We start from the raw sequence: 20,221 nt of genomic DNA, 5'->3' as shown, positions 1-20,221 counted from the left end.
TGTCGGTCTTATGTGAATGTCGAATGTTTAAATCAAAATAAATATCAAATCAAAGAACACTATCACGGACGGTCTGACGTCGCCACACGATGTGCGTCCTCGGCGGGATTTCAACTGCACTCGCTTGAGATACCTTGGCAAGTATGTCGTACATCTGCCTCCCCTTCGCAGCAGCCTTCCAAAGCACCCACCACCCACGTCTCATAAGCGTACCCTTTGTCCAGTTTGCCCATTCCTTTCTGTCCTCATCTGCGAAACGCCGTCTGGGCATGCGAGCGGAGGACGCGACACTGGCGTCTATGGGAGCGTCTATGGGGAACGGGACATCCGAAGACGAGCACATGTACGAAACAAGCAACCGAAATTAATATCAGAATTTACCTGCAAGAAACGGACAAAAGAAAATCAAAAGCGTCTCTGCCTCCTCGTGAACGGCGGTTCCGTCGCCTCCGCCCACAACCAAACAATGGGGCAGTTACGCTGTGCAGTAGCGGTCGGTTAGTGGACGTGACGCTATTCTTGGTTCGGATAGCGTCTGTAGTGGTTGGTTGCAGTGCGCAAACGCCACGCCCGTTCCCTGAAGACATTCTTAGCGTCAACGACTCCACTACGCCTCCACTGTCCCGACTGCCCAACAATCGCACCTTCCCCGCACTCTGAGACGCACCTTCTCCAACGGAACGCCCATAAGTGCAGCCTCGCGGGACCGACGGCGCCTTCCCAATTGGCGTTCCGCAAAGCAACGCAACGTCAAACGACGTCGTTCTCACGACACGATGCAGGTCGATCCAGTTGCCGTTGCTGACGTGCCGCCGCCTCCACCTGGCCGTCCCCGTGACGTCGCCCTCCGCATCAGCCAGGTCGTCTCGGCCTGCTCGTTTTGCAAGTCGCGCAAGATCAAGTGCGACGGCGGCGTGCCCGCGTGCGGCTGCTGCATCAAATTTGGACGCGCTGGCACCTGTTCGCTGGCCGACGGATCAGCACGGCCGGCGCACGACTACGTGATGTTTCTGCAGGGCCGGATTGCCGAGGTGAAGACGCGGCTCGCGGGGCTGCGAACGGACGGGCCGAGCGGGCCAACGGGGCCGGTGCTGCCAGGGGCCCGGATGGAGGCGTCCCACGCACCGTCACAGACGCCGTTTGACTTCAATGCGTCCTCGGCAGATCTGCCAACCGCCGGATTTCCGTCGATGGACGCTCCACGACGGCGGCCACGGCCACGGCCACGACCGCCGCCGCCGCCGCTCTCTGGCTCTGCCGGGTCGTCGGGGGCAGCCGCCATCGACACGTTGATTGCCGACATAGGCGCCCTGCCCATCTCCACCTCGTCGCACGCCCACGCGAGCGCAGCCTCCGCAGAGGGCCGAGGACCGACCCTGTCGACGGTGCTCTTGGCGGCCGCCAGCAAGCTGCCGCTGCTGTCTATCGTCGACCCAGAGACGGGCCGTGCGAGCGGAGGCGCGGCCGCCGCCCAGGCCAGCGTCGCCAGCTGCCTGCCCGACGAATCGGCGGCACGCAAGCTGATCCAGCATTACATCCAGCAGGTCTACCCGCGGCTGCCCTTTTTCTCGCTGCAGGGCTTCTGGGCGCAGTTCCAGCAGGTGTACGGCGGCCATGCGCGTGCGGGCAGCAGTACAGGCGGCAGTGTGAGTGGCAGCGCGGCCGACCCAACGACCAACAGCACCAACAGCACCAACAGCACCAACAGTAGTGGGCCGACGCTCGACGCGGGCTACTCGTACTTTACCGTGCTGCTGGTGCTGGCCATTGCCACGTCGAGCCTCTCGCGCAGCGCCGACAGCATGATCTCCAACCAGGCGCGCCGGCTGTTCCAGGCCGGCCTGCAGTTCCGCGAGTCGGCCATTCTGCCCAACACGATTGTCGGCGTGCAGTCGCTCCTGTTCCTCATCCAGTTTGCCACGCTCAACCCGTCCGTCCTCGACGCGTGGTACCTGATTGGCGTCGGCATGCGCAACTGCGTGGACCTGGGGCTGCACCAGGACCCGGACCCGGCCGTCGCCGCCACGACGCCGCCCAGCCTGCTGGAGACGCGGCGGCGGCTCTGGTGGAGCATGTATTCGTTTGACCGGTCGCTGAGCATCGGCTGTGGGCGGCCTACGGAAATTGCCGACGCCCTGATCCACGTGCCGCTGCCGTCGTTTCGCATCGAGAGCACGGCGACGGCCGTGGAGGTCGAGGGCTACGTGCAGCGGTACCGGGCGCTGCAGCTGCAGTCGGAAATCTACGACGCCTTGAGCCAGCCGCCGACGGGCGACGATGGCGACGACGATGGCGTCGCCAGCCAAAACGCGGCGGCCGTCGTCGACGCCCTCGCGCGCAAACTCGACGCGTGGCAGCTCTCCAACCGCCCCGAGCGCAACCGCGAGACGCTGGCCGACAGCGAGTGGCTCGTCGGCAAGATGCTCCTGTTCCGCCCCTGCCGCCTGCTGCCGGAGCGCAGCGTCGACGCCCTGCGCGAGCTCTGGGTCTCGGCCCGCGGGTTCACCGCGCTGTACCGCCAGCTGGTCGAGACGAACGGCATCTTTTACGTGCAGGTGGCCTGCGAGAAGGTCTACTGGACGGGGCTGGTGCTGCTGTACGCCTACTGGAAGCTGACGTGCACGCTGACGCCGACGGCGACGCGCGGCGAGAGAGACGACGTCCACGCTCTGCACCTCTGGAAGACCACCAAGGACATTGCGCTGATCCTGCAGACGCTGGGCGAGCGCTGGGAGGACGGCAAGATCCTGGCGGCGCGGTTTGATACGGTCAGTGCGCGGGTCATTGAATTGCTGGACGGCGGCGCGGGGACGGAGGACATGGACATGGACCTGGCGAAGCGAATGCCGCCCGAAGTGGTGACGCTCAGCCGGTATGCCAGCCTCGTGAGCATCTGGGCCGCGGGGGCGACGCATGGGCACGGCGGACTAGGAGCGGCCCACAGTGAAGAGCTGCAGGACTTGGTAGCCAAGATGATTTGACGGACGCGGCGGGCATTGTACGAGTGCGGAGCACGAGTGCAGCGTTCCTTTGAGGTTTACGTACGTGTATTATGATGGCATGACAATGTAAGAATAGTATGGCTGTTTGAATTATGGCGAGCCGAATTTACGACAATAATGTAAATAATTTAAACATTCAAAGAACTGAATAAATCCATCGAAATAGGTGAAATCAAGTAAAATACAATCAAACAATCATATGAACGTGGGATTGAATCTACGAATGTGCTTACAGATATCGTGGAGAACAACGTGGAGATCAACGTGGAGAACAAGAAATGTCTGGAGTGGACGGTGCCACCGCGACAGGGATCAAGGTGTCGATGGCATATGGACGACAAGCGGATGCCGGCAAGTGCCACGTCTGTCACCCTTGTCAACGGAACCGCCGTGTTCATGAACGTCCCTGGACTGTCACTGAAATATCCTCGGCGGCCACTTTTCCGACGTTCTATGTCGTACACCACTTGTCATTCGTTTGCTTCTCCTCATATTTTCATCATCTCCCCGCAATCCCCGCAATCGACACCGGCTCACGTTTTATGCAGCAGGACGCTGATCCCTGTCCGCTAGGAGTTCGTGGAAGCGACCCGTTGACTCGTTGGGGTTGCAGTTTGCCTGCATTCAGTTCGCGACGACACATGGCATATGTTGGTTTACTTCGTTTGGAGCCGATGGCACTGTGGGAGGACGGTGAAAATGGAGTTGGAAGGCTCACGACAAGACGATCGAAAGGATAGCTGCGAGAGACAACATAAAATGGCACACATTAGCTGCATGTTAGCTCCCCGCAAGACACATCGTGTCGTCAGCAATGGACCCCGACTCTGTCCTTCCTTCTCCCACTCTACTCCAAGATGCAGACTGCAGATCGGAGCGCCTCCTCATTTCCTTTTTTCTCTATCCGGGCAGATGTGATTGTGCCTGGTCTCTATAAGTAGTCTCGTGGCGTCCCTGAATGTCGTCGTCATCAAAGTACCAGTAACGAGGAATCATCCCTCTTCTCTCAAAGACGACACCGCATCCCGTCTTCCTTTCTGCCCCTCTCCTTATTGCCTGATATTGCTACTCCTCCCCCATGTCCACGCTTTTCTATGCCTTGGCCGGCTTGGCCCAGGCGTCGGCGGTGTTCGGCATCAGCCATACGCTGACGGGCCGGACGCTGCGCATGACGTGGACCGACGAGGCGTCGTCGGACGGGTCGTGGACGGCATCGGTGGCGACGCTGTCGGGCAGCAGCACGTGGACGACGCAGTCGTCCGTCCTCGGGCAGTACAGCGTGCTGACCAACTACACGACGGCGGCGCAGTCGACGTCGCTCGTGCAGGCGGGCGCGCTGGGGACGCTGCACCAGTTCGGGGCGGACTCTGTCGACCTGAGTGCAGACGGCGCGACGCTGACGACGACGACGACCGTGGCGACGGACGGCGGCAACGGCACGTACACGGCGGCCTGGGCGGTGGACACGACGCGCAGCTGGGACCTGCTGGCGGTGAACGCGACGTGGACGGCACCGGCGGCGGGCTGGGTGTCGCTGGCGAGCCCGCGACTGGTCGAGCTCGCCGACAGCGACCTCGACTGGGGCGTGGTGCCGGGCTACTGGTCGGCCAACAGCATCGAGACGTCCAAGGAGCTGTTCTACAAGTACGTGCAGGGCGTGCCGGCGAGCAACTGGGTGTCGGTCGAGGCGTCGACGACGAGCCTCGTGGCCATCCTGGGCTCCGCCGCCAGCGGCACCACGTTCGCCGCCATCGCCCACCCGTCGCTGGCGCGCGACCCCTTTGCCGACAACAGCACGGCCACGCAGCAGCAGTGGAACGTCGGCATGAGCCTGCGCGGGCCGACGGGCACGCTGTCGCCGACGGCGTACTACCCGGTGCTGGGCCAGGCGCACTCGCAGCTGGCCAAGGGCGCGCGCGTCACGGGGCGGTTCCTGTACAGCGTGACGGCGGGCCACGCGACGACGCAGTGGTACGAGGTCAACCGCTTCGTGTCGCAGGAGGTCTACCCGCTCGACCGCTACGACGCGCCCGCCGTCGACACGGACGCGCTGAGCGACCGCCTGCACCGCATCCACGACTTTGTGACGTCGGCGGCCTCCAAGTGGCACCGCTGGACGTTTGACGGCCTCGAGATGGGCGCCGAGTCGGGCAAGCTGTCGGACGTGGCGTCGATGTGGATGGTGCAGCGGCTGACGGGCGACCCGCTGATCCTGCACGAGCGGCTGCCGTACGCGCGCAACTTCAAGCTGGGCCAGCAGGACACGTCGGGCGGCGTCTTTGACGGCGCCGCCCTCGGCGAGTACTACCTCGACGGCGCGTTCGTGTGCGAGCTGCTGTGGACGAGCCTCAGCACCGTCGACTACGTGTCGCCCATCTTCACGACGTTCTACATCCTCAGCGACGTCGGCAACATTTTGCTGTTCAACCGCACCGACGCGCTGCTGCTCGCCCGCTTCACGGCCGCCGCCGACAAGCTGCTCGCCTGGCAGAAGAGCGCCGGCGACTTTGACGTTGGCTACCGCAAGGCCAGCCCGGCGACGCTCATGTACCCGGAGCTGCAGGACCTGCGCGCCACGTGGTACGGCCTGCTGGCGGCCTACCGCGTGCTGGGCGACGCCAAGTACCTGGCGGGCGCCGAGGCGGGCGCGCAGTGGCTCATTGCGCACGCCGTCCGCACGGGCCGCTGGCTCGGCGTCTGCGACGACACGTACCTGTACCCGGACTTCCAGACGGGCCACGCCGCCGGCGCGCTGCTGCAGCTCTACGACGCCACCAACGACAGCGCGTACCTCGACGCGGCCGTGCAGACGGCCAAGTTCTACACGCTGCACATCTTCAACCACCCGCAGGTGGACGCGTCAGAGAAGAACTGGGCCGGCGCCGTGCTGGCCGACTGGCAGGTCTCGCAGGTGGGCCTCAGCTACGAGCACGCGGGCTACGGCGGCTCGGTCGGCTCGCACGGCCCCATCACCATCAGCAGCCACGCGGGGCTGTTTGTCAAGATCTACGCGGCCACGGGCGACGCCCACTTCCTGCAGCTGGCGCGCATCGCCGCCCGCGGCCGCGACGCCTTTGTGACGCCCGTCAGCGGCATCCCCAGCTACTACTGGTACCAGGGCAACACGGGCGGCAGCAGCTACCCGTGGCACGGCTGGTGGCACATTGGCTGGCTGACCGACTACCTGGTGTCGAGCGCGGCGCTGCTGAGCGGCGGCCAGATCCGCTTCCCCGAGGGCTTCCTGACCAGCAAGGTCGGCAGCCACGTGCCCTACGGCTTTGCCACCGGCACCGTCTACGGCACCGCCGCCAACCTCTGGCAGCCGCGCAGTCTGGTGGCCGTCGCCGGTGACGACGACAGCACCAACGTCGACTGGCTGACGGCGCTGTCGGCCGATGGCGCCACGCTGTTTGTCATTTTGCTCAGCCAGGTGGCCGCCGACGTCCGCGTGTCCCTCAGCCTCGACGCCCGCCAGCTCCAGCCCTTTGCCGTCGCCCGCTTTGGCGCCCCCCGGGTTCTCGCCGGCAGCACGAACCCCGTGGCCAGCGGCCCCGCCGCCTGGTCCGTCGACGTCGCCGCCCAGGGCCTGACCGTCCTCGCCCTCGCCACCACCTACACCAGCGACCCGCTCGGCCCGGCCTTCCGCACCTACAACGTCTCCGGCGCCGCCACCGCGCCCACCGTCGCCTGGTCGTACTGGACCGCCGTCGAGAGCTGGGCCGAGTGGGCCGTGCCCGGCAGTGGCGTCTGGACCCCGCTGCCCGCCAGCACCAACTACACCTTTGCGGCCACGCTCGACCTGGCCGGCGTCACGGTGCCGCAGATCAAGATCCGCATCAAGACGCAGAGCGGCACCAAGACGGGCATATCCAATGCGACGTACTGGACGGTGAATTAGGGGGAGAGGGGGGCCGGGGGCTGCGGCAAGCACAATATTAAATAGCGGTGGTATCCTTTGATGTACTTTCTATCCTATGCGCAGACTGCAGACTCGTGGTCCCAGATTGGATGCAGCGAGACGATGACGCCGGGGCCAGCAATCGTCATCTTGGTGTTGTTCGACGTGATTGGCGTTCACGCAAAACAGTGCAAAATGCAAGAACGAGGGTCAATCCAGATATTAATAACAACAAGAAAAAAAAGCTACACAGGGCAATCCAATCTCGGATGCCGGTCTCTCTTCTCTTTCCGACAAGCTCATGTAACGCTCTACCGTGTAAGACGAGCTCCACTCGCGACTGCGTCGGACCGTGCATCGGATGTCGGCTGTTGTCCAAATGCAGTTACTCTGGCAAGTCCTGGAAATATCCCTGTTCGAAAACGGTTCCAACACAACGGGGATATCGGAGCAAACGCCGCCCCATTCACCGCCTCATTCACATCCATTCGTCAATGACCGTGGTTCTTGCCATGCAGCCTTGTGGGCAGGAAGGAGCGCCATAATAAATCATATTATTCATGGGACGACGTCATATCATAATCATTAAATATCGTAGAATACACGACAGTATCATCACAACGTCTTCCTTCACGTCTGCCTCACGACACCCCGCCGTCCAACAGCCCCTGCTCCATCAGCCCGTACCATGGAAACAGGGGAAAGTCGAGCGTCTGCGCGTCGCCGTCGGTGCGGTTCTCGGCCACGGGAAACGACGCGGCAAAGTCGAACGCGGCTGTCTCGACGAGCGGCTGCTGGAACAGACCGTCGGCGGGGACAAAGCCGGGGCTCGTGCTGTCGGACAAGAAGGACGACGGCTGCGGCTGTGGCGGCTGCAAGGGAAGGCCAGCTGGGTAGACGCTCACCGTCACGGGGCCCGCCTCGGCGACGACCGTGTCCATGCCGTCGGTCGACGTGTCGTCGCCGTCGGAAAAGTCGGCACGCCGCAGCAGACTGTGGATCGCCAGTTTGTCGCGGATGTACCGCGCCCCGGGCGACGGCTCCTGCTGGGGGGTGGCAATGGTGGCAACCGTCGTCGGCGTGCCACTGGACGCGGGCGACGCGTCGGTCGAGTCTGCCGCCCGATGGTGCTGGCTCTGCTGCTGCTGCTGGTGGACACTCTGAACACTCTGGACCTGTGTGCCGGTCGCATACGCGTCCATGGCCCGCAGCAGCTCCTCGCGGATCGGCTGGATCAGCGCCGACGACGGGAAGAAGCGGTTGATGGCCGCCAGGCACAGCGCAGCACGGCTCGCGGCAAACTCGTGCGTCGGCCGCTGCGGCGTGCGGCCGAAGCGCGCAATGAACAGCACGACCAGCGCCGCCTGGTAGGCGCAGATGGCCGTGTCAAACTCGAGCAGCAGCGGCACGGCGCTGATCTGGTTGAGGCCCGACAGCAGGTCGAGGATGGCACAGGCGTGGCGCACGCACGCGCGCTCGGCCCACGCCAGCGCGGCCGCGTCGACGGTCGCGAGGACGGCCGCCGGCGCCGCCTCGTAGAACCCGGGCAGCAGCAGGCGGTACATGTCGCAGAAGCACTGGTGCCACGACAGGTGCATCTGCACGTGGCGCGCGATCCACTGCGGCGCCTGGGCGACCAGGCGCTGCAGGTCGGCGTGGCCGACGGCCGTGCCGTGCGGGAAATGCGTGCCGATGGCGTGCAGGCGCTGCTCGTTGTCGCGGATCTGCGCCACCAGGTCCGGCACAAGGTCCGGCACGGGCCGGTCGCTGCCGTCGGCCTTGCACACGGCGCGGATCATCTTCATAATGTCGCGGCGCATCTTTTCGAGGCGGACGCACACGCCCAGCGCGCCGCCGTCGTCGTCCCTGTCATCGTCGGCACTCGCCCGCCCCAAGGACGTAAACGAAAACGCCTCCTCCCGGCACGGCAGCTGCAGATCAATCGACTCAAAGGGACACAGCTCAAACGCCGCGAGGCCGTGCGAAAAGTACCGCTCGGTCAGCTTGAGGCTCCACACGATGCGGCGGCGCACTTCCTCGTGGTGGCGGTAGTGGTGCTGGTGTACGTGCACCGACGGCGCGCCGTCCGGGCGCAGAGGCTCCTGGTGCAGGCCCATGGCGGCCACCGACCGCGCCGCCAGCGACACCAGCATAAACGCCCGCTGGAAGTGGCCCGTCTCCATGCGGTGGCTGATGCACAGCAGCAGCGCCTGCAGCCGCGCCGTCGTCGGCCGCTCCAGCTGCTGCCAGACGAGCGTCTCGGCCTCGCGGACAAGACACGTCCCCTGGCAGCTGCTGGCATGCCAGTCGGCCTGCCGTATGTGCGGATGCAGCTGCGTCAGCGCGCAGAGGACCAGCGCGAGTGCCCGGTCCAGCTGGCCGGCGGCCGCTTTGGCGCGCGTCGTCGCCGGGTGCAGGAGGGAGTAGGACGGCAGCGGGTAGGCGTGCCGCAAGAAGTGGTCGACGCGCGCGAGGAGGGCGTCCCGGTTGTGGCTGCCAAGAAGACCGCCGTGAGCGACACGCACGAGGTCGCGGCAGGAGATGCACGTTTCCTTGTCGTTTGCTGCTGGTGCTGTCGCGGCCGGTGATCGCTGGCGTGGTACGGGGGCATCCATGGCCGCATCGTCGGCGGCCGACAATGTCCGACGGTGGCGCCATCGCGCCGGCGGTACTTGGTAGACACAGGCCACGCCACGACGCGCGCAGTGCAGACAGCGCGGCCGTGTGCCGGAACAGCGCACCTTTTGCTGCTGGCAGCTGTTGCACGCGCGGCTCACTCGTTGTCGGGGTGGTGCCGGCAGTGACGACGATGTGGTCGATGTGGTCGATGTGGTCGATGTGGTCGATGTGGTCGATGTGGCCGGGAGCGAACAGGCAAAGTGCAGCCGCCTGCAGCCGCCGCAGCCCTCTGCCTCTCCGTCACAGCGCACTTTCCTCGCTCGACACTGCTGGCAAGTGAGTCTGGCCCTGCCTGCCACGGGAAAACTGCCTGTCAGCTGGTCCATTGTCGGTGTCGACACTGGTTTTGATGCATATTCCGGTTGGGTGTGGGGGGGGGGGGTTTGACAATAAAGTAAAGCGACATCCACTCGTGTAGAGACTCGCAGAAACCAAAACACAACAAGCAGTACCAAGTACTTTAGGTGACCTGTGCTGCATGAGCTGGTTACATGCGATAAACCACAGTTAGACACTGGGGACCCCTGCCCAGCTTTCCCCTCTTTTTAGCACGCCATACGACACTACACTGACGCATGGTCCAGTTGGACCGCCGAGTCCAGTACGATCTAGGACGTCGACGTACTTCGTAAGTGTTTAAAATTTTTTACGGTTGAGCCATAATCTCATCTTACTTATTACGCACGGGCGTAAACGTCCCTGACTTTGAGATGCCAGGTAACGGAACAAGGAGTGAAGACAAGTATCACGTTTCAGAAAGCCGTACCATAGTGTAGGGTCCTGAATAATAACAAGATAAATATGTGATGGATGATTGTTGATTCTAAATAAAACCAAAGGTGGCGACATCACAGCTGTAGCTTTGGTAGCAGGTCTTCCTAGTAGAGCTGTCTCATGTCCGGGCACACGGTTGTCTCCGTCATCAGTCCCCTGCGGCCACATTCTGGTGCACGATTTGGCTCGCTCATCCATGGTCATCGTACGACCGTTGACGTCGACATGGCACGTCTCGACAAGCAGGCGAACAACGTCCATATTGGGCAGCTCTCGCAACACGCAACGTAGAGGAGGGGGTCGGACCAGGATGTGCCGGTGGTCTCGGTTTCTCGGAGGAGAGCGAGCGGGGGCTGTCTGGCGGACGCCTTTGCAAGGGCAGTAGCCAAGATGTCCACCTGGCCCAGCTCGACGGCCACCCGAAGACCATCCGAGAGCCATCCCTGGGAACGGTACAATTGCCACGCTTGATGTCCCGCAGATTGTTCTCTTGCAGAAACAACCCTGGCGTGGCCCAGCGCAGCAGCAGTCTTGGGATCTGGTCGAACTGGCGCTTTCGAATCAGCCGGCCAACAATCCGGTCGCCGCCACCAAACACCGGACCGAGGTTTTTGAAGTCGGGGCCACATTCTCTTTCTTCGACTGCGGAAAGATCATTGTCGTTGCCCATGTCGTCACCATGCTGTTGGCCATCCGCTTCCCGTTCCAGCTCCCGTTCAAAGTCACAAAGACACTGTGACGTGTATTTTAGAAATGCGTCCGGTTCAGAAGAGGGTGATGCAGCTAGCTTCCGAGATACCGCGCGAAGATGCTCTGAGAACGACTGTGGACCCGCTGCGTAATCTCTTTCATGTGCTTCGTAAATCTGTTGCAGGATTGGCCGCAGCTGTGTCGTGTCCTGATCAGTACGGACTTGGCCGTTGTTGTTGACGATGCCCTCCACGTCACCGGCGATATCCGCATCTTCGTCCCCCTCGTCCCCCTCGTCTCTCTCATATGCAGACGCAATTTCTGCCACCGTAGCGTTGCGTACCAGTTGGCCTGCCGTTGCCCACGGTCTCAATAGGTCGAGTCGATCAATGCCTGCCACCACATCGTTTTTCCAACCGTTTGGTAACCCCATCAATGTTCTCGATTCAAGATCAAGAGGCGTTGGCCTGTGATATGACTCCCAAAGAGGCTGCTCTTGTGCAAACGCAGCACAGGCTGCAAGCAGAGACGGCAAGGTGGAGTCAGAAACACTGCTACTAGGACCGTCTTGCAACAAAAGAGCAACTGTTTCTGGTCGCCCTGAGCGACATGCATAATGCAGTGGCTGCCAACCGACCTCGTCGACCGCAGAGAGGGCTGCAGCAATGGCTGTCGTGCCACCCCGCTCACGGATGGTGTCGAGCAAACAACCCACAACATTGCTCCGGCGTGCGCGGGCCGCTAGATGCAGGGGCATCAGGCCATGCCGCGTTGTTACCGTGGTATCGGCTCCGATGGCGAGGAGCTCGCGCACACAAATCTCGGAAAGCATGGCGGCCAAGTGTAGAGGCCCCGTGCATCGGCAGCGTCAACATTGCGGAAATGGGCATGCCGAAGGACGTCACGGACCCTTTCTGCGACATAGCCACTCCCAAGTGAAAATACGTCATCGTACCAGCCATGGCTGGCAAGGACATGAAGCGGCGTGCGGCCCGCCTTGTTTGGCTGGTCTGCGCTGACATGGAGCTCGGCTGCCCGGGCGACAACGTCGTCGAGGTTCTCGTTTCCAAGAACAGCACGGTGAAAAATCGTGTTGCCGTCTGGGTCAGCCTCGTCGCGATCCATTGGATTTCTCGACAGTGTTGGTTGTAGTGAGTTTGCCGCAGACATCTTGAGAGTTGTGCGCCGTAATAAGGTGAACAATGATGTGAATGTTGTTTTCGGAGCAATCGCCGCAGGGAATGTCCAACGGTTGAACATCAGCAAGGGTTGGTTAACGGGGGAAAATGGGAGGATATGGTCCGTTGCGATTCGTACAGGCAATGGCTTTAAAAATGCCGTTCTTCCATTTTTTGACTCCTGAGCGGCCAATTGGAGGCCAATTGCAATTTTTGCAACTCTCGGGAGAGGAAACGCCGGGGCGTGGCACTGCAAGAATCTGGATGTTGCATTGGGGAAATGGATTCCTTGTCGAGCTTTCCCCCATTTTTAACACGTTCTGCGACACTACACTTGATGTATGCTCCAGGTGGACCGCGGCGAGTCTAGTATAATGTGTTCAAAATTCTTTACGGTTGAGCGACAATCTCATCTTCTGTTCCAGCATCGACTAACTACACCACTATATACTCGATTCCTGCCTCTCGCCCCACCCCATCTACGTCCGGACCATCGTCTTCTGTGCTGCCGTCTTATGCACCGGCTCGTCGCCAATCTCGGCCATCTTCTCCTCCAGCATCCGTGTCAGCTCCACGACCGTGTCCGCATAGGCCGGGTCATGGTACACGTTGAACAGCTCCAGCGGGTCCTTGTCGCAGTCAAACAGCTCCCACTCCTTCTCCGTATAGTCAGTGCAGGGCCGCGCGCCCGCCACGCCGAGGTCCTCGTTGTACCAGTAAATCAGCTTGTACCGGTGGTTGCGCACGCCGTAGTGCGCCAGCACGTTGTGGCCCTCGTCGTTGTTCATCCAGTAGCGGTGGTAGGCAACCTGCTGCCAGGCAGGCGGGGCGTTCCCCTCGTTTTCCAGCAGAGGGCGGAACGAGACGCCCTGCATGTAGCTCGGGATGCGCACGCCGGCCACGTCGAGCCACGTCGGCGCAAAGTCGACGTTGCTGACAATGGCGTCGCAGACGCTGCCGGGCGCGACGGTGGGCGGGTACCTGACGAGCAGCGGCATCTGGAAGCTCTCCTCGTACATGAAGCGCTTGTCGAACCAGCCGTGCTCGCCCAGAAAGAAGCCCTGGTCGGAGCTATACAAGACCATGGTGTTGTCCGCGAGGCCCTCGCGGTCCAGGTAGTCGAGCACCGCGCCCACGCTGTCGTCAATCGCCTGGATCGTCCGCAGGTACCGCTGCATGTAGCGCTTGTACTTGAACTGCGCGAGCGCGTCGGGCGTCGCAAAGGTGAACACGCGGCCGTCCGCCTTGTCAATCAGCCGCAGAGCGCGCACACCCGCTTCTGTGGTCGGCGCCGGAATCTTGCGATGGGTGCTGAACCCTTCGGACGCCAGGCGCTCGCCGACCGCGTCGCCGCTGCCCTCGGGCTGCACGAGCCCCAGGTCGTAGTACGTCAGGTCCTCGGCCACGCGCATCTTGGCCAGACTTGCCGCTTTGGCCCGGTTCTTGTAGTCGTCGTCGAAGGTCTCGGGCACGCGCACCGGGTCCGTGTACAGGTCCTTGTGCCGCGGGTGCGCCTCCCACGACCGGTGCGGCGCCTTGTGGTGGCACATGAGGAAAAACGGCCGCGCCGGATCCTCGGCGCGCACCGCGTCGATCCAGTCCAGCGACTTTTTCGTGATAATGTCCGTGGCATACCCGGGCTCCACGGCCGCGCCGTCCGGCCCGATGAACGCGGGGTCCCAGTACTCGCCCTGCCCGGGCAGAACCGACCAGTGGTCAAACCCCGTCGGCTCGTGCTCCTGGCCCTCGCCGAGGTGCCACTTGCCCACCATGGCCGTCGCGTACCCGGCCTCGCTCCGCAGCGCTTTGGCCACGTTGGGCAGGTGCTTGTTGATCTTGCTGTCGAGCGTCATGACGCCGTTGACGTGGTTGTGCGTGCCGCACAGAATCGCGGCCCGCGACGGCGTGCAGATCGAGTTGGTCACATAGCAGTGGTTGAACTTCATGCCCTCCGCCGCCAGCCGGTCCATGTTGGGCGTCCGGTTGATGCCCGCGCCGTAGCAGCTGATGGCCTTGGCAGCATGGTCGTCGGCCAGAATGAAGACAATGTTTGGTCGTGCCATGGTGGTATCGAGGTGACGTCGCGGGTTGTGAGAATGCGGAGCAGATTGGAGACTGTGGACGATGGCGTTGTAGTGCGGCGATGTTGCGTCTTTCGTGTATGATGCCGTGATCCAACAACACAGGCGACGGCGCCGACAAAAAGGGGCACGTCGTTGATGTCTCGTACAGCCGAAAAGAGGGGGCGTCCCACATTCATTCGGTCCCCCCCTTTCACCCGACGACGGTCGTTGTGGTGGACTCAGGGACTGTGACTTGCGTTCGTAGTTTCCGCTTTGGGAAAATGGATCTCGAGAGTGGATCTCGCAACTGCCACACCCACGGCTTGACGAGAGCGGAAAAGCGGGTCCACCCGGAAGTCGGTCGGACTGCTCTTTTGGGCGACAGTGTGCCATGGCGTGCTCGATAGCATCCAGCTTGTGTGGACCCAGCTCGTCCTTTGCGGGCGTAGTAGACGTGTGTGCTCGCGTCGTCCACAAAGACGTCCATACTTTTCGCAGGCCATAGCATCCTGGTACGTTGCAAAGCATGCTCACCGACTGGCAAGGGGACGGCCAAAAGAGGGAAGGAGCGAAGAAGACATGCGATTGCGTGATGATGGGAAGGCGCTGCTGTCCGTCGCTGCGGCTGGTCGCTCCTGCCCGTAAATAAAGACGGTGTGCTCACAGCCCGTTTTGCCTCTGCGCGTGGATTCAAACATCACCGCGTTCGTTTCTTCGAGCCCGTCGGTTGTCTCGTCTTGCATCGTCCTGTTTTCTGCCTCTGGCCTATTTCCCATCCCTCTTCGCCGCTGCTTCACCTCACGCACGCCGCCACCATGACCCGCATCGGCACCTTTCGGGCGTCGTACCTCTCGGCGCTCGCCTGCATCGGTTCCTTTTTGTTTGCCTACGACACGGGCATCATCGGCGGCGTCCTGACGCTGCCGTCGTTTGTCGCCGACTTCCGCACCAAGAACAACACCGACGTCTCGTCCAACTCGACCAGCCTGCTGCAGGCCGGTGCCTTCTTTGCCTGCTTCTTCGCGTGGCCCGTGACCGCGCGCATCGGCCGGCGCCGCACGATTATGCTGGCGTCGCTCATCTTCTGCGTCGGCGCCGTCATCCAGGTCGCGCCGACGCGCTCGCTCGCCGCCTTTTACGTCGCCCGCGTCGTGTCCGGCGTCGGCGTCGGCATCGCCACCGTCGTCGTGCCCATGTACACCGTCGAGATGGCGCCGCGCGAGATCCGCGGCAAGCTGGGCTCGCTGTTTCAGTTCTTCTTCACGCTGGGCGTCATGACGAGCTACTGGGTGGACTACGGCGTCAGCAAGCACGTGGCCGGCACGAAGAGCGCGCAGTGGCAGATCCCCGTCGGCCTGCAGCTCGTGCCCGGCGGCATCTTGGGCCTCGGCATGCTCGTCACCAGGGAGAGCGTGCGCTGGCTGGCGATCCAGAAGCGCGACGACGAGGCGCTGCGGTCGCTCATCTGGGTCCGCGGCGAAGACGCGCCGGCCGTGCGCGACGAGTACCGCGAGATCGTCGAGAGCATCCGCGACGAGGAGCGGCGCACCGAGGGCTACTCGATCAAGGAGCTGTGGCTGCCCATCAACCGCTATCGCGTGGCCCTCATTGTGGCCATCCAGATCGGCGTGCAGCTGACCGGCAACACGTCGCTCGCCTACTATGCCCCGCAGGTGTTTACGGCCATCGGCGCCGGCAGCAACAACCTGTTCTTCACGGGCTTTTTCGGCGTCGCCAAGGTCGTCGCCTGCGGCATCTTTGTGCTCTTCATGATTGAGCGCTTCGGTCGCCGGCTCTCGCTGCTGGGCGGCGCCTTTGTCATGGGCGCCTGCATGCTCATCGTCGCGCTCCTCGTCAAGACGCATCCGCCGTCGGCCTCGGGCGCGCTGCAGCCGACGTCCGCCGCCGCCGTCGCCTTCATCTATGTCGAGGCCATGGCCTACAACATGTCGTGGGGCCCCGTGCCGTGGCTGTACATGGCCGAGATCATGCCGTCGCGGATTCGAGAGGGCGCCGTCGCCATTGGCACCGCGACGCAGTGGCTGTTCAACTTTGCCTTTTCGCAGATTACACCGCACGCGGTCAAAAACTTGGGCTGGCGCACCTTCCTGATGTTCTTCATCTTCAATTGGGCGCTTGTGGTCTTTGCCTTCTTTTTCATCAAGGAGACCAAGGGCCGATCGCTCGAAGAGATGGATGCCAGTAAGTAGAGGGGAAGGCCGAGTGTGACAATGTGAATTCTGCTATATGAATGCTATGAACAATACTAACACCACCCAGTCTTCGAGGACAGACCGACGGCCACGCATGTCGACACGGAAAGGAAGGACACTGGTGTCAGGAGCGCGGAGGTATAAACGGAGTCGGGAGAAGCGGAAACAGAGCCGAGATTGTTGCGCTGTCTCGTATCTATACCGAGATTGAAGGCGAAAGTTGAGAAACGCCATTGCTAATAGACCTTTTTTTAATTTCCCTCCCCCTCATAAGCATCCCCAGACTCGGGAGGCAATGTCTTGAAAGTCTGCCTCGGTAATTAGAATGTCGTGCTCGCCATGCGCAGGGACAGGAGGACGCAACATCAACTCCTCAAATCCAAAGACCATGGGAGCGCCCACAACAGAAAAGAGTACCCGCACACGGTCGCGGCGTGGGGGGTTTCGAATGGGAGAGAGCAGTGGCCACGAAATGTCGACTCTCTGCTGGCAACTGGGCTCCATGACAGCCGGCATAGAGCGCACGAACGAGCGCGTCGTCGTTGCGCCGGGGCGACCCGTGTGGCGTGCGGTCGCGGTTGCTGTCCACGTCTCCACAGCGATGCTGGATTCAGTAGCGGTGAGTGTCACTTTTATAAGGACCACAATCTTCATACGATTGTCTGAGGCCGCAAACCACCAGTTCGCTTTCGCGCGCAGCGATGCCATGGATTGGCTGACGCCCGCTTGTATGACGATGGTGGGCCAGACAATGCCGCCCCCATCGTCCCGCCAGAGTGGCCCACCACCAGAATCGCCCTCGCCGGAGCCGCGGCTGGCTGCGGCAAACGTCTCCGCAGCGACCGTCTGCCACTCGTTCGCCAGTCCCATTTCTTTCAGCGAATCTCGCACAACGTAGTACAGCTCGACATGTGCTTGTTCATGCGGCCCGGTGGGGATGGTGACAATGGCGCAGGCCTGGTCTGGCAGGAAGAAGAGGCGGATTCGTCGTCCGCGGCGGTCCCGTTCCGCCTCGATTTGGTGAAAGTCGGTTGTAGATACGTTGCCCACAATAAGACAGTCGACGAGGCGATCTACCTTATCGGCGCGATCAAAAATGGCTGCTGCGTCTGTAAATGCCAGGTCTGGTGTGAGAGAAGACTCGTTATCATTTGGTGCAGGCATCTTGGGGCCTGTCGTCATTGTCGCGTCATCTGGTGATGCTTCAGGTGGCGTTGTAGCGGTTTTTGATGCAGAAGGTGTAGTTTTGCTGGCAGCACTTGAGACATCGGTCGCGTCCAGCAAAGCAATCCGAGACACGCTCGAAAAGCTGCACGAGTGGCAACATGCGATGCCATTCTTGTAAAATGGCGCATGAGTAAGGGGAACTTGAGTTGGCGAGAGGACATGAACTGAAAAGAAACTGAAAAGTGGTTTGGCAACAAAGGTCGCAGGCATGAAACAAGGGCAAACAGACCACGGATAGCAAGCCGCAAGTTGGGCGAGAAACGTATGTCTTCTGGGCAAATTTTGTTTTGTTGTTTTTGTTTTTGTTTTTCTGTACGACATACGCTGGGTGATACAGATACAGTGCATATACAGTGTATATAGGCTATTGCACAGTATTTTATCACTGTGTTCGGTTGTCTAGTAAACAAAAAAGTCATACTCCTTTTCAGGCTTGTCAAAGTACCAGGTCACGTCGCGGCCTTCGCCCTCCATGGTGCTGAAGCCGTTGCCCAGGTACGCCCAACGGTTGTCGCTCCGACTCATCCACTCCCAGTCCTCGTAGCGCGGTTCGCGCAGCAGATGGAACCAGTGCAGCCGGCTGCCCGGGTGCAGGCCGGTGACGGGCCCCGTTTCGCGGCCGTTCTTGAACCAGCTGCGGCAGCGGCCGGCCCAGGCAGTGCGTGGCAGAAACGTGTCGGCGTGCTGGACGAACTCGGCAATGGCGGCAGGCTTGGGGACGACGGCTTTGTAGTCTTCGGTCTGCATCTTGTACACCATCTTCAAAATGTACTTTGTGAGGTGCTCGATGATGGGCATCGCGGAGCCGTGGCCGACGGGGGCCTGCGGGCCGAGATACACAAAATAGTTGGGCATGTCGGCCGGGGCCATGGACAAATACGCCGTGGCGCGGCCGTCGGTGTCAGTGTTCCAGGCATCGCGAAGGTCGACGCCGCGTCGCCCAACAATGGGAAATCGTGGGCGGAAGGACAGGTCGAAGCCGGTGGCACAGACAATCACGTCGACCGCAATCTTGGTTTCTGCGCCCGTCGCTCCGTCCTGGACGACAAGGCCGTCTGCTTCAATCCGCACAATTTCATTGCCCGTCACCACGTTCACGTTGGGTGCCGATAAGGCTTCCAGATAGCCGTTGCCCGGTGATGGACGACGGCAGCCGACGGGAAAGGACGGGATCAGCGTCTTGGCCAGGCGGCTGTCCGGGTCGCCGCCGAGTCGCCGCAGCATGTCGTTGCGCGAAAAATCGACGGCCGCCTGCTGTTCAGGCGTGTCCTTGTGCAGCATCTTGAAGCGGCTGGCGAGTTCGTGCTCGACGCCCTTGCGGTAGGCCAGGTAAGCCTCGGGGTCGTTTTTGAAGGTCGACTTCTGCGCGTCCGTGAACTTGAAATTCAGGCCGCCCGGCGCTGCATACTTGCTACCAAAGCCCGCTGTGATCCATGTTGGCCCGCGCACAAACGTCGTCAGCTGCTTCACGATTGGCTGGATCGCCGTCACGAGCTGGATGCCGCTCGAGCCATAGCCAATGACAGCGACGTGTTTGCCCGCGAGGTCGATGCTGTCGTCCCAGGCGGCGCTGTGCAGAAGGGGGCCTTTGAACGAGTGCAGGCCATCAATGGTCGGCCACTTCCAGTTGTTGAGGTAGCCGCTGGCGTTGATAAAGAAATGGCCGCTGTCGGTGGACCTCGTTCCGGTCGCCACGCTCTCGATCGTGAAACGCCACTGGCCGGCTTCCTCGTCCCATTTCGCCTCCACCACCTTCTGTTCAAACTGCACGTACGGCAGCAGCCCGTGCGCTTCGGCCGTCGTTTCGAGATAGGCCCGAATCTCCTGCTGCGACGCATAGTACTCCGACCACTCTGGATTCGGCGCCCAGGAGTACTGGTAGTTGTGGCTCGGAATGTCGCACGCGCACCCCGGGTACCGGTTCTCGAGCCATGTGCCCGCCACGCCGCCGTTCTTCTCGTAGACAACCACCTCGATATGCTTCATGTGCTCCTTGATGCTGCGCACCACGTTCAAGCCGCTCGCACCCGCGCCGACGACGACGACGCGCAGCGGTCGCGCTGTGCCCATGGGCTGTTCGACGATGGAATATACCATGGTGGGTCATGAACGTGAAGGCGCCTTGTGCCTTGTGGATTGCTTCGTGGAAGCACCGACTTCTTGTCGTTCGAGTGGATTGTCGCGATCGTTGTCTGCTACATTTATTGCTGCTTTTGTGACTCTGCTGTTTATTACATTATTTAATTCGGTCATACTCGCATCATCGGCACTACGACTCTCCGTCATCTTCGTCTCGGAACAGCCATGTCGACACCTCGTCACCGAATCGAGTTCCGACCGTAAAGTTCACTATCCACAGTCTGGTCGTCGGGACTGCTTTTTGGTTTTGATGTTCCAGGCCACCGCTAACACCCATTACCGTTAAGGGCCTGGCCAAGCCTGGCCCTTCAGCGTCAACACCCCGCTATTTGCCCTGACGCCGAGCTCCGAGTCCCAC

General features: G+C 61.6%; 8 protein-coding genes across 8 annotated transcripts; 3 read left to right on the top strand and 5 right to left on the bottom strand.

Annotated features, from left to right (window-relative positions):
* Positions 1-776: 776 nt before the first annotated feature.
* Positions 777-2,981, top strand: SPBR_06758 (uncharacterized protein; the record flags this gene model as incomplete). The annotated part of the gene is made up of 1 exon (XM_040765014.1): positions 777-2,981. The coding sequence occupies one exon, from the start codon at positions 777-779 to the stop codon at positions 2,979-2,981; it is 2,205 nt and encodes a 734-aa protein (XP_040616750.1).
* A 1,099-nt stretch (positions 2,982-4,080) lies between these two features.
* On the top strand, positions 4,081-6,900 carry SPBR_06575 (uncharacterized protein; the record flags this gene model as incomplete). The annotated part of the gene is made up of 1 exon (XM_040764831.1): positions 4,081-6,900. The coding sequence occupies one exon, from the start codon at positions 4,081-4,083 to the stop codon at positions 6,898-6,900; it is 2,820 nt and encodes a 939-aa protein (XP_040616749.1).
* A 641-nt stretch (positions 6,901-7,541) lies between these two features.
* Positions 7,542-9,905, bottom strand: SPBR_06708 (uncharacterized protein; the record flags this gene model as incomplete). Its single annotated transcript, XM_040764964.1, has 1 exon — positions 7,542-9,905. The coding sequence occupies one exon, from the start codon at positions 9,903-9,905 to the stop codon at positions 7,542-7,544; it is 2,364 nt and encodes a 787-aa protein (XP_040616748.1).
* Positions 9,906-10,427: 522 nt separating this feature from the next.
* SPBR_08973 (uncharacterized protein) lies at positions 10,428-12,213 on the bottom strand (the record flags this gene model as incomplete). Its single annotated transcript, XM_040767099.1, has 4 exons — positions 10,428-10,457; positions 10,805-11,394; positions 11,759-11,784; positions 11,858-12,213. 4 exons carry the CDS (start codon positions 12,211-12,213, stop codon positions 10,428-10,430), a joined length of 1,002 nt encoding a protein of 333 aa, XP_040616747.1.
* Positions 12,214-12,700: 487 nt separating this feature from the next.
* SPBR_07118 (uncharacterized protein) lies at positions 12,701-14,284 on the bottom strand (the record flags this gene model as incomplete). The annotated part of the gene is made up of 1 exon (XM_040765372.1): positions 12,701-14,284. The coding sequence occupies one exon, from the start codon at positions 14,282-14,284 to the stop codon at positions 12,701-12,703; it is 1,584 nt and encodes a 527-aa protein (XP_040616746.1).
* An 815-nt stretch (positions 14,285-15,099) lies between these two features.
* Positions 15,100-16,641, top strand: SPBR_07142 (MFS quinate transporter; the record flags this gene model as incomplete). The annotated part of the gene is made up of 2 exons (XM_040765396.1): positions 15,100-16,486; positions 16,565-16,641. The coding sequence occupies 2 exons, from the start codon at positions 15,100-15,102 to the stop codon at positions 16,639-16,641; spliced, it is 1,464 nt and encodes a 487-aa protein (XP_040616745.1).
* A 123-nt stretch (positions 16,642-16,764) lies between these two features.
* On the bottom strand, positions 16,765-17,679 carry SPBR_07665 (uncharacterized protein; the record flags this gene model as incomplete). Its single annotated transcript, XM_040765919.1, has 1 exon — positions 16,765-17,679. One exon carries the CDS (start codon positions 17,677-17,679, stop codon positions 16,765-16,767), a length of 915 nt encoding a protein of 304 aa, XP_040616744.1.
* Positions 17,680-18,123: 444 nt separating this feature from the next.
* On the bottom strand, positions 18,124-19,821 carry SPBR_07027 (dimethylaniline monooxygenase; the record flags this gene model as incomplete). The annotated part of the gene is made up of 1 exon (XM_040765282.1): positions 18,124-19,821. The coding sequence occupies one exon, from the start codon at positions 19,819-19,821 to the stop codon at positions 18,124-18,126; it is 1,698 nt and encodes a 565-aa protein (XP_040616743.1).
* Positions 19,822-20,221: the final 400 nt, after the last annotated feature.

Source organism: Sporothrix brasiliensis (genome assembly GCF_000820605.1).
Source record: "Sporothrix brasiliensis 5110 chromosome Unknown Cont20, whole genome shotgun sequence".
NCBI lineage: Eukaryota > Fungi > Ascomycota > Sordariomycetes > Ophiostomatales > Ophiostomataceae > Sporothrix > Sporothrix brasiliensis.
The sequence above is the reverse complement of the archived record's forward strand: the minus strand, read 5'-3'. Positions and strand labels throughout refer to the sequence as shown.